The sequence below is a fragment of the Xenopus tropicalis genome, chromosome 9, assembly GCF_000004195.4.
Source record: "Xenopus tropicalis strain Nigerian chromosome 9, UCB_Xtro_10.0, whole genome shotgun sequence".
In the NCBI taxonomy this organism is placed as follows: Eukaryota; Metazoa; Chordata; class Amphibia; order Anura; family Pipidae; genus Xenopus; species Xenopus tropicalis.
Window position 1 is genome coordinate 28,600,106 of NC_030685.2, and position 16,262 is coordinate 28,616,367.

The 16,262-nt window shown below is 38.3% G+C and overlaps 1 protein-coding gene across 2 annotated transcripts in view; it reads right to left on the reverse strand.

Annotated features, from left to right (window-relative positions):
* Window positions 1–16,262, reverse strand: part of baiap3 (BAI1-associated protein 3) — a 204,620-nt gene that overhangs the window by 35,170 nt on the left and 153,188 nt on the right. For both annotated transcript variants that reach the window (XM_031893220.1, XM_002938415.5), the window contains exons 9-12: window positions 15,399–15,443; window positions 14,570–14,647; window positions 9,081–9,183; window positions 5,613–5,720 (exon numbers count right to left, since the gene is read on the reverse strand). In XM_031893220.1, coding sequence (XP_031749080.1) covers window positions 5,613–5,720; window positions 9,081–9,183; window positions 14,570–14,647; window positions 15,399–15,443 — 334 coding nt within the window. The remainder of the gene's footprint in view (window positions 1–5,612; window positions 5,721–9,080; window positions 9,184–14,569; window positions 14,648–15,398; window positions 15,444–16,262) is intronic.

The following is a 16,262-nucleotide window of genomic DNA, read 5'->3' on the forward strand; positions in this document are numbered from 1 at the left end:
CAGAACTTTTTAGTAAGTTCTGCCTGTGTAAGCCTGCATTCTTCACTGCATGAACTTTACAGCGCACTTGTGCTGTTTGCAGATGTAAATGTCACTGAAGATGTGTGAGAGGTAAAATGACCGCAGGGTGAAAGCTGCTATTTGTTTTAGGAAAATGTGATGGTGCTGGTGACCGGAGGGGATATATGCAGAACAAATAATGCAGTGTGGGTGGGGGGAGATGTGACCAACTTTTATTCATGGTAGGAAAATGTAGAGTTTACATGTCTTTTATGCAAACTTACCTGTAGGTTTCACCGAGTGCAGGAAGAGTATATAATCTGACCTTTACAGAGCGCTGTTGAGCTGCAAGCCTACTCTTTGCTATCTAAAACTGGCTTAACCGGCTAATATCTCCAATATCAAAATCCAATATCTATAATATCTTCCATCTAGCTCTGTGATAGGCCTGGGCACATTATAGAAAACAATCCTTGCATTGCCTTAAAGAGAGCTTTTGCCTCTGGGCAGTGCATAGTACTATTACTCCATTGGGCAAAAATGGAATATGACCACTTAAACCAGTGGTACACTTTGGCCACAAGATGTTATTGTGAAAATACAACTGAAGAAAACATTGGCAAAGTTGGGTGAGGAGAAAATTCACCCTTTAGTAAATATCCCCCTATAGTGAATTGACACAGGTATCAGTTTTGATAAATGTGCCAATTTGTTAACAACTTTTCTGGGCATAAGGATCATTATTCTGACAATCAGGAAAGGTTTGATAAATTGCAATATTGATTAAACTGCTGGAAATCCTTCTGGATCCCCCAGTCTGATCTATAATAAATCTGAGCCTTAGTGTTCATACAATTTGCTGTCACTTGTTAAAGCCCTAATTAGCCATCTATACTCCCTAGGACCCAGTCCAAGAAACCTTTCAAGAAAATCGTAATAGGTTCCTGTTGAGTACCGTGGTTTCTAGAGAATAAATTCCACTGACAAATAAGAAAGAGGTTTTTTTTATCAACGCAAAAGCTCCAGCTTTGCCTTTTATCAGCACTACAACCTGTCTCCTGTGTCAGAACCAGAGGGATTCGGAGATGCTGGGAGGGCAGAGGGCCAGCCAGAAATCCCCCCAGCCTAGTAATGAGGAGTGACATTTTCTCCAGGTGCAGTACATTAAACCAGTCTTGGTCCCCTCCTAAATGTTGTTTTCTCTCCAATGTTCATTTAGCTGAATAATTGTAGAGAAAGATGTGACTTAGACCTAAATGTGTTCTTTTGGGAACAGACAGATGTGTATTTGAGGCAGCTGCAGAACCATTGCCTAAAATAGATTGTATAATTGCCTAATTGCCACATGTTGGCCATCTTAAAATGACCATTTAAAGCTCCAGTCATATGACTGAGACCCTGCTACACATAAGACCCCAACCTGTCAGTTTCTTGCACAAGCCAAAGGAAAGCAGATCCTATTTTAGCTGCCACATTTCCTTTGGTGTTTTTCAAAAAGGGCACAATCATATGTGATATTGTAAGTAAAGTGAACTGAACTCAATTACAAGGATATTTATAGATCAGATTGGGTATCTGTGTTTATCTGTATTATCTTAAGATGTATAACATTCTGTACTTACTAATGTAATGCCATGTGAACAGGGTCAGACTGAAGTGCGCAGGGCCCACCAGAGCTGCTGCCCCAGGCCCCCAACAACCCCTCAGGGGCCCTCCACCACGTGCCCAACCTCCCCCCAGCACACATACATTATACTTTTGCGCATAGGGTAGGCTGGAGCTGGAATTGGGGCAGATGAGGGCTTAAGTGGGCAGGCCAGGGCGTATTAAACATTTACTACCAAGTACATACATTTTTAATACCAGCCCTGGACTTGGCTGGTGTTACCAAGCTGGTAAAATACCAGCCAGACGGCAACCCAATGAATTAAAATAGTTGACTCATCAATCACAGTACCTATAAGATAATTATCCCTGTACAAAATAAGTAGGATAGATAATATATATATATATATCTCAAACAACAATAAAAGCAATGCCACCAGAACAAGTAGGGCACAGGTAGGATTAAGAGCTCCCAATACAAAGTTTTGTATGAGTACAAATTTGGTTAAGAAATCATAGCACTGGTAATTAGAGACCTTTGCATGTCACCCAGTAACCCAATTCACATTTTGTGTATCATCTTCCCTTGTACTTCCTTTGCCCTTTCCCATTAACCCACAGCTTCTAATCAGGCAATTGCCATCAACATTCTAACTGCACTAGACCAATCAAAGCTAATATCAGACTGGTTGCTATGGTTAACTGCACATGGCAGACTTTGCCCCTTGTTGCACACTACACATAAGCCTATGTATGTGCTCAGAATGCAAGAAAATTAGTTATCTTTGACAAGAGCCATTAAATAAGCTCATTAATATTTATAAATTAATTAGGAAAAAAGATACCCTCCAGTTCCTCAAACCACTGTCAGAAATAATCCTCATTAATGACAATGCTTCTCTAAAAGGCTTAGTTTTCTAGCATATGGCAGAAATCATTGCATACAAGTACTAATTTAGGATTTTAGATTATATGAAGGTCAAAATGCATTTCTACTAAGTGCTACACATTAGGAAACACAGGTCTGCGCATTACACACCAGTATCCCACCAGAACCCCAACATTGTCCCCATTACAAAGGGTAAGACTATCCACAGTGCAGCCAGATCCCTTTAAGGGATTCTTTAGGGTGAGAATTATGAACTTGCAACAGGGACGTCCAAAGTCCTGTTTCACTACTGCAAAGTGTCACACGTTATTGTCCTTTCCTGACATCCAACCAGTGTTCTCTGCTACCCAAAATTGCATAATATAAAGGTCTTGTACTGTGCGCCTAGTGCAGTTGGTTAATGAGGTATGTAGGTAAGTGCACTATATTTCATTACATGATGTGGTTCCATTGCAGATACCTGCACAACACAGTCAGGCACCTCATAAGTCTCCATTTCAAACACTCTAAAGTTTAATGAGACGTTTAACTGCTCTCCGGAGATTTTTTACTGAGCGCGAGGTTTGAAGGGCACCATTGTCTTGTCAATCTTGTGACAAATTGCTTCTCAGTGGGAGGCAGATTATTTTCCACTAAAACTATTCAGTTATTCAAACATGAACATTATGAGCAAAGCTAAGCTTTCCAATTATGGCAAGTGTGTTTGAGCTTGGCTTGATTTTTTAATATAAATGCAGTGTTTAACCCACCCTAATTTTTTTGATTTTACCAAATTACAAAATGTGCTCGTCTTTCCCAGGAAATCTTTTCTAAAGGGCTAAGGACAATGCCATGGGGCATGACTTTCTGATTGAATAGTAAACTGGGACGCTATCCCTTGCACAAGGCCCCCTTAAGGAAAGTGAGCCATCCATGCTACCATATTCTGCTGCCTGGACCTTTCTAGTGACAGCAGACACTCACTCAACAGCCAAGTTTCTATTTAAGTGCAGTAGGCCCAATCTTAACATATCCCATCTTTTTGTTTTCAACTTTTACCCTACCTGGCCCCAGCACCAGCAGTAGCAAACACTAAAGCAATAGCTTTTTCTTCACAGTACTTGTATGACTTTACAAATTCACAATTTTGATGAAATGTAAAGGTTTAAATTAGTAAGTCTGTTTTATATAATGCCGTATGTAATTCCTGCATTCTTTGTCAAGGTTCAGCTAAAGATGTCTGTCACTATAATGATCACTATGTCCCCCAGTCTCCGTGTATGCACTGAGCCAGCCACAGCTACTTGGTACAATATACTGGACTCTCTCTCTCTAATTACCTTTTCTTAACAAAGCAAAATAATTCAAATAAATAGCTTGCTTAGTATAATGACACCTTTCTACCATGGTAATTCTTGTCTTTGTTTCAAGCTGGTCATATATGCTCAGTGAAGTCACTGTAAGGGGCATAGGTGTTGTAGCAAGCTCAAACAGCAAAATCCTATGGAAAATAATATACAGGTATGGGGCCTGTTATATAGCATGCTCAGAACCTGTGGTTTCCTAGAGAAGGGATCTTTCCATAATTTGGATTACCATATTTCAAGTGTTTTAAAAAATAATGTAAATATTATATAAACCCATTAGGATTGTTTTTCTGCCAATATGGATTCATGCAGCTTAGTTACCATAATGCACAAAGTACTGTTTTATTAAGAAGTAAAATGTGTCCAACAACTCGCCATAGAGAAAGAGAGGCTTGGGTGCACTGCCTTGAGTCTTCAGCTAGGGGAGTAGATATTACCGTTTTTTGAAGAGCAGGCACTCAATGAGCAAATCTTTAGGCGTAATCCTATTATTACAGAGAAACTCATTTTTAAAAAATGTGAATTATTTGATTAAAATGTACTTTATGGGAGATGGCCTTCCTGTCAGCGGCAATCCCAAGGCCAGGTGCCACCCCTTCTCTCCTGCTACACACTTACAATTTTAGTGCCGGAGCAGTCAAAAGTGGAGCACATCGCTAGTGCAGAATGAGCTATAGTGCTCTCTGTACCAGCAGAGATTAATATTTGTTTTAAAGCATGGAAATTTGGATTTTAAAGTTTTCACCTTGTCTCATGGCTGGAGCGGCCCTGATCCTGTGATTCCAAATTTCTGGATAACAGGTTTCTGGATAACGGATCCCATACCTGTATGATTATAAAATAACTTCCTGCAATGTACAGCAAGTTACCTGTTCTTTGTTAATACTTTCAGCCCTTAAGAAATTAAATATAATAATTATATGTATGCCCAATATAAAATGCATATCACTCTCCCTTTGTTAGATGAGTGAGCCCAACATCACTACTATGTGTTTCTAATTCTCTCAATCTTAATTTGCAAAGACACCTTAAAAGAGGGTTCTCCACAAACAAACCCGGGGTTTGAATTTTTAATGGTGGAACCCAGCTTCGCGGCTGCACTGCACTAATTATACTGGAATTCGAGGAGAAAATTACTGCATTGTGGGTACAAAAACACGGTGGTTTGCTTCCAAAAAACGGCACATTTCACAATGCTCTGCAATAGTGTGTTCTGCTCTCCTAGGGATTATTAAATCTTCATATTTCTTTACTTACTAGAAATGTGCATTTAGGATACTGTTCTGGAAATATTGCATCTGTCCCTTTTTATTTTGGCATAACCTTGTCACCTGTCTTCTTCCCCATTCACTTTAATGTTTACATCCCCTAACCTGTTTTCCTGACTCATCACCCCTCTTATTTTTTGCTTTCTTATTGTCAGTCATTGGTTTTTCTTCTTCCCCTCATTTTAATGGACTGGACAGTTTCTAATATATATCATTTCAAAACAACAAAACATGTTTCCCCATATAAATATGGAGAAAGTTGGGGGTTCCTATTTAAGCAATATTTAATACATAAAAGCACATGATGCTGGCATGGATATTTGAATATGCCCTATGCTAATTACAATATTGGATGCTTCAATGGTGCAATGTGTCAGATATGTTACAAGGTAAAAATACAAAGGAAAGAGAAAATGTTCATTAAAGAAACACCTTTGTATCAGGGAAGCCTGTATAACGTACACAATACTGCAATAGTAGTTAGTTATATTTCAGCACACTTACCTGATTTGTAATTAGCTTGATTATAAGGTGACAATCTCCTTGAACTCGGGAAGAGCTTGTTCGTGGCTCTAACTTAAACCATTTATCTAGGCCTCCAACTGGAATCTCCTATAATCAATACAGTAATCCATTACGCTTTGTTTGTTAACACAGTAGCACAATTAATTAAATTAGTATTTGTTAATAGAAAAGGTGCAATAGAAAGCGAATGACCACTGAATCCCTTTTAAGATCTCGCAACAAAGAGAACCTGTGTCCCATGTGCATGTGTGTATGTACTTGTGTATATTTATGTGTGTGTGTGTATGTGTGTGTGTATGTGCGTGTGTGTATGTATATGTGTGTGTATGTGTATATGTGTGTGTATGTGCGTGAGTATATGTGTGTGTGTATATATGTGTGTGTATGTATATGTGTGTGTATGTGCGTGAGTATATGTGTGTGTGTGTATGTGTGTGTGTATGTGCGTGAGTATATGTGTGTGTGTGTATGTATGTATGTATGTGTGTGTATGTATATGTGTGTGTGTGTATGTGTATATGTGTGTGTGTATATGTGTGTGTATATGTGTGTGTATATGTGAGTGTGTGTGTATGTGCGTGTGTGTAAATGTGTGTGTATATGAACCACCCTTTATTAGCCGTTATTGCAGTGTTATTGACAGATTCAGAAGCTTTTAATAAAGCTATTAGCATCTGTTAGTGACTATGGGATCATAGCTTTTGAGGTGTAAATGCAAGTGGAAAAGTGATGGATAGTCAGTTCAGCTGAATTTACACAACTATATGACAGTACAAGCTGCCACGAGATAGTCTTTATTTACTTATACTGAAGTGCAAATCCCATTCATCGCTCATATCTTACTCCTTTGGCTTCAGCCATCTGTTTGATTTTCTCTTTTACAACCCTGGTCCTGCACCTCATGTTGACTCATACTTTCAGCATTATTTCACCCATACAAAACTCAACAGAGGCATTTGCATGAATCAAAAGGGGTGGGTGACTAAAGGTCTGAAGAAATGGATCCTGTTAGTAATCAGTATCGTTTGGCCGATGGCCATAAATAACCTTTTAAATTTCCCACTTTGAAAAGCGAGCAGACACAGGAATTAAACAAAATGCCACTATTGCTTAAAGGGGAACTCCAGCTTCAAACCGAAATTTGTTAAAGGAGAAGGAAAGGCTAAAAAAGAGTTAATCTCAAGCTGCAGGCATACCTTCAGTTCTCTCAATAGTGCCCTTAAGTCTCCCCATATTTCTCCCGTTCAGATGATCAGAAGCCTCATCAGAAAAAAAAAATGCTGAGCCGTGTAAAGAAAATTCCCATAATGCCTCACTCCTGCACAGACACCCAGACCAAGTGAACATGCTTAGTTTGTAAGACTATAAGGAAGCTTCCTGCTGATTGGCTCAGGTCCACATTCCTAAGGGGGGGAGGGAGCTCTTAGCATTCTTGAGGGAGGGGGGAGCAGGAGAGGGGAGAGAGAAAAGAGCTGCGTGTCTCTGGCAGAAGAAAACAACCAAGAAATTCTGTGTTTCTTTTGAAAGAGAACTCCGTGCAGCGTTATTAAAAGTGCTTATGGCTGTATTTACCTTTCTGATCAAGCTTACTTAGTTTTTACCTTTCCTTCTCCTATAAAGAGCACACAACACCGAAAAACCCCTAATATACCTATCACTGAAATCTGTTCCTTCAAAAAACAAATAAATACCATTTTTATATGCTGAAATCCAGTTGCAATACAGTTCTTTTCTTTCTGCATCATTTGCAATCCTTGCAGGGGAGGAGGGACTAAAACACTGATTTTTCAAATTGTAACGATTTCTCCATGGCTTACAGGCAGCATGCAGGAACTACATAGTCCATAATGCATTGCACTGTGATGTTCCTTTCCTAACTGACATCATGTGTGCAGGGGATTGTGGGGCTTGGAGGATGCAGGCTGAAGTCAGACCGAGGACAGTTAATTACATTTTGAGTCTGAAATTAATAAGCCAGATCAGCAGTAGAACAGGGGCCCGGGACTAGGTAACTGTTCCAAACCATAATATAACATTAAAAATCATGAAAAGGCTTCATATTTTTTAATTGATGTATATTGTAAAGTTGCTTGTTTGATTATAATTATGTATGACAAAATGATTAAATACCTAAAAATAATGCTACAGGGAGAGCATGTAATAGCCCATACCATTATACCACATTATGACTGAAGTGTTTTTTCGTACTCATATCAATAGCTCTTACATTAATACCTTCAAAGATCTAGCATTAGAAGGTATGGCAAATATATCCAATAAAACTAACTGTAAGGTTAACTTGATGAATGGAGAGAAACTGATAACTCTAAGGGATGATAAAGATATTGTTTTGAAATCGACTGAAAAGAAGGTGGTTGAGGAAAATGTAGTGGAGGTATAAATTTATACGAAAACTGTAAATAACTAGGAGTTTCTAATATAGCTGGCTATACATAGGCCGATAACAGCTGCCAATTTGGCTCCTGTAGAATAAGTTGGCAGCTTATTAGGCCATGTATGAGGCCCTACAGAAGGACCTGTCTGACAGATATCTGCCCAAAAATAGGCCACATATTTATCAGGAAGGTATGAAAATCCTGTCAAATGAGGAATAAATCAATAGATGCAATTGATAAATTAATAAATGCACTGATGTTGTCCTCTTCTGACAGGTCTCTGTAGGAGCACTGTAAGATCCAATTAGCTCTTAGGTGGGTGCTCTTGTAATACCACGCCTTAAGACTTTGGATTGTTAGTTCTATTATTTGCCCTATATCAATAATAGAAACATAACCAGTTAAAATGTACTTAGTGTTAAAGCTATGGTTTATGGCTGATACTGATCTGCTATAAATGCACAATAAATGTCAATTCTCAGCAATTGTTTCTTATAATTCTACACTGTTGTCCATTGTTGTTTATGATGTTTATAAACTAAAATATATTTGTATATGGAATTCAATTGTGGCCACCAAGGCTTTACATGCTTTGCAGTCAACACCCAGGTCTCACCTTTTTTCTACACTACTGAAATTACAATTACAGTAAGGTTACACATAACTGCAAACATTAATGTTATTACATATTAAATACATTTTTACAGTACCTACACACAGGCCCAGAAATGTGGGCAGGTCACAAAAGCCCGGGCAAAGATCTGGGAGTGGGCTGCTTGCCACTTTTGAACTGGGGGAAAGGTTTTGACAGTTGTTTGAATCTTTTGGCCGCCCAATACCCAGTGCCGGCAGCAGGGAATAGGTAAGGTGTGTGCCAGTGGGGGTGGCTGTGAGCTTCATGTATATGTCCCAAACAGCCAATCAGAAATAAATTCTCACCCACATTTGAGTTCTGATATAATCATTCTAGGTCATAACAAGGCCGCTCTTTCATCATATTATCTTACTGATATCATTCAAATAGAATTAGTAAAAATGCCCGTTTACCTACATTTATGGAAATATTAAGGCATCCTAAGAAATCATCTGCGTTGTCTTCTGCAGACCCTGTGGTTCCATTTGCTCTTGCTGATTTGACTATCTGCTTAAAGTACCTGTTAAAAGAGACCAGTGCAATTTTCCGTTATTTAAAATAATAGTAATAATGATAAAAAAAATTGAAAATGAAATTTAAAAAAAAAAAAATATATATATAAAATAACTGCATACTTAAATTATACTTGCACCCGCAGATATATTTTGTATGTACAGGTATGGGACCTATTATCTAGAATGCTCGGGACCTGGGGAACTTAAGTCTGCTAAAAATCATCTAAATATTGAATAAATCCAATAGGATTGTTTTGACTCCAATAAGGATTCATTATATCTTAGTTGGGATAAAGTACAAGGTTCTGTTTTATTATTACAGAGAAAAAGGAAATCATTTTTAAAAACCAAACCAGAATTATTTGCTTATAATGGAGTCTATGGGAGATGGTATTTCTGTAATTCGGAACTTTCTGGGTAATGGGTTTCCGGATAAGGTATCCCATACCTGTATTTTTCATTAAAAAAAATTTTGTTTTCTAACAAAGTCCCTGCGTGTGCGGCTCATTGTCTTGCTGTATATATATATATATATATATAGATAGATAAACGGAGTGAGGTTCTTTATTAGTCTAATTAGTATTAGTCTAATTAGTTTATTAGACTAATAAAGAACCTCACTTTTCTACAAGCTTGTTGATGTTCTTGGTGTGAAAATTCCCCGTGAGTGCCATTCCTCTCCGTTTATCTACAGATTACTACACTGTCCTGGCACCCAGGTAGCGTCTCTCACTTTTGGTGTGCAGCTTATGAAATGTTTACATCTTGATAAAGGTCCCGGGTGAGGACCGAAACGTCGATCTAAATAAACTAAGGGGCTGATTTACTAACCCACGAATCCGACCCGAATTGGAAAAGTTCCGACTTGAAAACGAACATTTTGCGACTTTTTCGTATGTTTTGCGATTTTTTCGGATTCTGTACGAATTTTTCGTTACCAATACGATTTTTGCGTAAAAACGCGAGTTTTTCGTATCCATTACGAAAGTTGCGTAAAAAGTTGCGCATTTTTCGTAGCGTTAAAACTTACGCGAAAAGTTGCGCATTTTTCGCGTAAGTTTTAACGCTACGCAAAATGCGCAACTTTTTACGCAACTTTCGTAATGGATAGGAAAACTCGCGTTTTTACGCAAAAATCGTATTGGATCCGAAAAATTCGTAAAGAATCCGAAAAAATCGCAAAGTACCGATCATTACGAAAAAAACGCAATCGGACTCCATTCGACCAGTTCGTGGGTAAGTAAATCAGCCCCTTAGTATCTTTTTTTTGATAAAATTTTCCTGGTGTGCATCAGCATTTTTTACATTGTTTATCTGATTTGCACCCAGGTTGTTATCCCTATAAGTGTGTGCCTCAGCCTTTTTATATATATATATATATATATATATATATATATATATATATATATATATATACATGTAGGGACCCATAGGGTTAAGTGCCCTATGGCTTCATATCCCTACCTTTTGTTATCTTTACTGTTATAGGACAGAGCCCTCTACACTCAGGTTACAGTTCTTAAGCTATCCTTAAAGGAGAAGGAAAGGCTAAGTCACTTGGGGGTGCCAAAATGTTAGGCACCCCCAAGTGACTTAGATCGCTCACCTCATACCCCGGGCTGGTGCCCCTGTACGGAGAGAACAGCACCAGCCCGGGGTAGCAGCGATCACTCCCTCCTTCCTGTAGCGCCGCGCGCGCATGCGCAGTAGAGTGAGTTCTTGTCATAGCCCTCTAGGAGTGGTGAGCACAGTTAGCTTATATAGCAAGGGCAGCCATTAGCCCCACCAAAGGAGTGATTAGGATCCCAGGAGTAGTTCTCCTATTCGGCAATGTTGCCTCATTGCAGGGCCACAGAGTAGAAGTAGGACAGGCAAGTATAACCCCTGATCCACTCACCTGTAGGACTCGATCACTAGAGGTTATCAACCGTACAGAGTATCTACCACCCGGACTACCTCCTCAGGCACTGGTTGTATAGATGTGTATCCTGGCCCAGACTCTACCAAGAGGTGGGAGAGACTGGAGCACAACTTCCCTCCTGCTAAAGGGCATTCTCTCATTGTATCTTATCCATCTGCTGTGTCTGTGCGTATAATACCCTGTTTGCACTAATCCATAAGTGTCTGGGACAATAAACCAGTTATTAGTTCATCAGCAAGAACCTTTCTGGTGTCCATTATTACAACTGCACCACACTGTCTATTCAAGTTGAAGTTCAACAACACCCTCAGCTCCACCTATTCATCTCCCACTTAGCGGAGGCCAACGCTGGGAAAGGGAATCGCATGTAACACATGCGCTACAGCACACTACTAGCCCGGGTTTGCCATATCCTAGCCAACCAAGTGTTACATACATATACAATATATGTAATTTTTCAGCTTCTGGCTCCTATAAATGGAACATCCACAGTCTCTGACTCAATCTCTTCACATCATTAAGAGTTCATTGTTATCAATACTGTTATAAACCTATAAAGCTCTTCGCATATTTCACAGGCCATAGCTATACAGGTTTGTTTCCAAGAAATCTCCTAATTCCACGTAATGTCCTCTTACATTTATGTCCAAGACATTTTCAGGAGTGTATCTCATCTTAAGCTTACGCTGCCACGATCTGTCATGTTCTCCCTCAAGTGCTTTGTAAAGGGAATCTGTTAATGCTGCTAGAAGCCATGATCTCTTGAGGGCATTGATGAAGTGTTTTCCAGTGCTGCTAATACTGGTCACAGTGAACAGTGATAATGACACAATCTCACCATTGACGCAACATCAGAGCTTTTGATTTACCCTTTTACAGATTATTTCAAAATGGTATTACATTTTAAACAGGATCTGTATATCAGCAATGCTAAAAACAACCCATTAGCTGATATATCAAGAGACACTTCCCTGAGCTATCTGTAACGCAAGCCATTGTGTACCTACAATTCCTACAGAATAATAATCAGGTCACATTTGTTACACTCTAGTGTTCTGCATTCCGCATTCCTAGGAAAGGTGCGAAAACAATGCTACCTTTGAGCTCCAATGCCTTAAATAATAATAATAAAAATCAAAAATCCATGTCCTGGTTCTAATATTTAAAAATTATATTAGCTGTCAAAGTCTTTTTTGTGTGTTTCTTTGCACAGAACCTTTAAATATATGATAGTAGGAGTAATGGGTTCTGTTCCTAGTATGCAGACAAACCTGCAGTATAATGTCTTCTGAATCAAACTGAAGCCATACACTAAACTAGTACAGGTATGGGATCTCTCATACAGAAACCCATTATACAGAGAGTTCCTAATTACAGGAAGATTATGTCCCACAGACAAATAATTGTAACTTCTACAAACTTCTTTTTCCTCTGTAATAATAAAACAGTACCTCATACTTGATGGTAACTAAGCTGAATGAAAACATATTGGGGCAAAACAGTCCTATTGGATTTATTTATTGCTTAAATTATTTTTAGCTATGGAAATCCAAATTACGGAAATTGCAGTCATCTGCCAATATTTATTTCACACATATTTTTTTTACATTCCTTGCCATGGTAAATGTTCTAACCACCACAAATGTTATACTATATCATAGTCATTCAAAAGTACTTGTTTTGCATCCCCCCTCCCTTTGAGTATCCTTCAGAAGGACATACAATTATTTTTTAAGGCAAACTGGTACTTTAGAGTTCATTTGGGCCTATCCAAATTCCAAGGTAACCTCACAGAGAAAACTCAAAAGGCAAGGCTCTGCTACTTTATTCTAACAGTCAAAACCACCAGTGCAGAGAACAGCAAGGCTGTTGCTTAGAATCCCAAATAATAATACATGTGTAGATTCTGTTTTGCCTGCAAAAGCTATTGGCTCTCTGCCACTTTAATTACACCTCTTCTCAGAGAGCTCCAATCAATCTCAATCCTAGCTGAAAACTGTAGCTTAACACAGTGAGTCTCATTTAGATTTGTAAGCACAAGACACTAAAATGGGCATGAAATTGAGTGCATGTTAAGACCATTTATAAAGGTACCTACTCCTGCAAACATACCTTTAAATTTGCACTGTGTGCATCTCTGTTCTGATGGGTTATGCGCAATTACATTACAGAACATTATTCTTAACATTGAACACAAGAAGTGACACCATCCTAACACAAATTTCCATTCATTGCTTGCAAGTTGTGATTAACTTAATGTGCACATGCAATTGTGCTTAAATTCTGTGGGGGGGGGGGGGGGGGAGAATGATGACCATCCCCCATATGTAATAAAAGGCACTAAGTTTGCCTAGTAACAGTAACCCATAGCAACCAATAAGATGTTTGCTTTTAAACAGGTGGCCAGTAAATTCTACCTGCTTAATGGTTGCTATGAGTTACTGCTCCTGGGCACCCTATAAGTGCCTTAAATAATGGGCGATGAATGGCCTTACATTGGCTGGGGTTTGATCAGAGTGGAAGAAATTGCTAATGGGAGATGGCTGAAAACAGAAAGACCATTAAGAGCTGTAGTAGCTTTAGAGATGGAGATCATAGAATAGACACAAGTGAGCTAATTTCTGAGTTATATATGAGTACGAGCGCTCAGGCATCATTAGTGAGAGAGCATTCGCAATCCTTCATTAGACAAATTCTTGTCCTTCATCAGACTGGAGCTCCTATTATTCAATATGAGGCAGGGCTTTCATTGTCCTGATTTAGGTACTAGATTTCAGGGCATTCATAATTTCCAGTATTCATAATCAGACTGAGGGACCAACAGGGCTTTTATTAGAAAAAAACTAACAGGGATAAGCAACGGCACACAATTTTTATTATTATATTATATATATATATTTATTTTTTTTTTCTGCTGTAGGTGCCCCAAAGTACATCCTACAGCATACACTGTCTACCACAACCAATGAAGATAGCAAGCAAACTCCAGTACAGGTATGGTACCCATTATCCAGAATGCTTTGGGACCTGGGGTTTTTCAAATAAGGGGTCTTTCCGTAATTTGGATCTCCAAGTCTACTAAAAAATCATTCAATCATCATAAACACTAATTTAACCCACTAGGATTGTTTTGCCTCCAATAAGAATTAATTATATCTCAGTTGGGATCAAGTACAAGATACTGTTTTATAATTGCAGATAAAATGGAAATCTTTTTTAAAAATTTAAATAAATTTATTAAAATGGAATCTATGGGAGATGGACTTTCTGTAATTCAGACTTTTCTGGATAATGGGTTTCTGGATAGTGGATCCCATACCTGTACCACAAAATGTATATATCCGCTTGGAACATAATCACAGTAAACCTTATAATAGCTAATTGAAAGTTAGTGTAAAGCTATAGCCTGAGAACATGCCCATTCTTCATGTCTCGCTAATGCATCCTTTAGAAAATATCACAAATCCTACCTGCCCATTCCTTTGAATCCACTGACTTCATTAAGCTTTTTGCAAGCTTCTGCAACTGACACATCATCATCATGATCCCTAAAGTAGAAAATCATTGTGAGTACTGATTATCGTGCTATTGCATTGAATTAAGCTGGTGGTAAGCATGACCTTTTGTAAGTAAGACTTGCTATTTGTAAATTATCTCTTGGTACTGGCTTAAAAGTTCAGATCATGTTGCACCTTATTAGATCTAAATTACTTTCTATTGTTCTAAAAATTATTCTGCTTATCAATCCATATATTGTAACAGTGGAGTTTTTTTTCCAGTTTTCTGGAAAGTGCCATGATTTTTTTGCTTTAAAATGTCTCTAATATGGATTAGGCCTTGCACTTTCAATTCTGTGTCACTGCTAATCTGTAGGTATATCTATCTATATCATTCCCATGGTAGGTTTAGAATAATAAGAGAATATGTTACATTTATAGATGATATCATGCCATGCCAAATAACACCGAAAATATTAAAATGATTGTGCTAACACAGAGCATCTAAGTGAGTAAATTATATGAAAGGCAATATCAACACCCCTGCCCTGACACTCTGCTTCCATTGTCTAAACACCAACCCTCCATTCCTGACTGGCCCCTGGCTTCCTGCTACTGGCCCTATGCATGCTCCCATCAATTAGAGCACTCGGGGCACCAGCATACGGGGTCTGGGCAGAAACAGATATATATGGGTCTGGAAGACATTCTGGTGATTTAGTTGCCCATTCAAAGGTGAAACTGTATCAAATAATATATTTTTCTAAAATAAAATATTTGTTATTCACTGTGTTATACATACCAGATATCCAGATGTAGCTGATCACTAAATATATCATCGATTTCACTATAATGGAAAAAGAGAAGCGTTAAATACCAAAAAATTAAATTATATTTCTTAAATTCTTAAGAAATATGCATTATCTGCATTATCAGAGCTATGTAAGATATCCTGCTCTTTTCTTACATAAGGAGCTTCATATCACACTGTAATCAATGATCAGGAGGGAGCAGACTGGGCATCAAAATAGCCCCAGCATTTCAAGTACACAGAGGCCCAAACAGTCCCACCACAAGCCCACTAAATACTGATTGTCTATGGCATCTTACAGCAGTCCCTGTGGCATTTGCCAGAATCTACTGCCAGTTGGGGCTTTGAAGGGAGGACATACTGTTGGTTTGTTAAAGAAAAAACTTTTTTTGAAGCTTCCAGCTTATTTGTAGAAGCAAATACTGCAGATTCAGATCTACACAGATCAGGTCAAATTCTCTCTTCTTTTGCATCTTGCCACTGGCCCCAAAGTGCCCAGGAAAAGTTTTATTGGGCAGTATTGTTGTATGGTAACAGTTATTCCCAGGTCAGTGAGTATAAGCCAAACATGTTAGTGGCTGAACTGGCAGGCCTGGAATTTAAAGGTTTCCTGGATGTGAACAATAGCATTCAAATCTTTTTATACAGGTTTTATACAGGTAATAGAGCATAGCCTAATACTGATGTATTCATGATTTTCTATTGAAAAATTATAGATAATAATAGGTCATCTTTTAGTGTAGACTAAAGAAAGGCATCTAAGTCAAATATGCCAAAAGTTATTATACCCTTTCTTGTAGAGCATTGTGTAATATATGTGTTTCATAGCCCAGCAATGAAAAAATGTTAACCTTT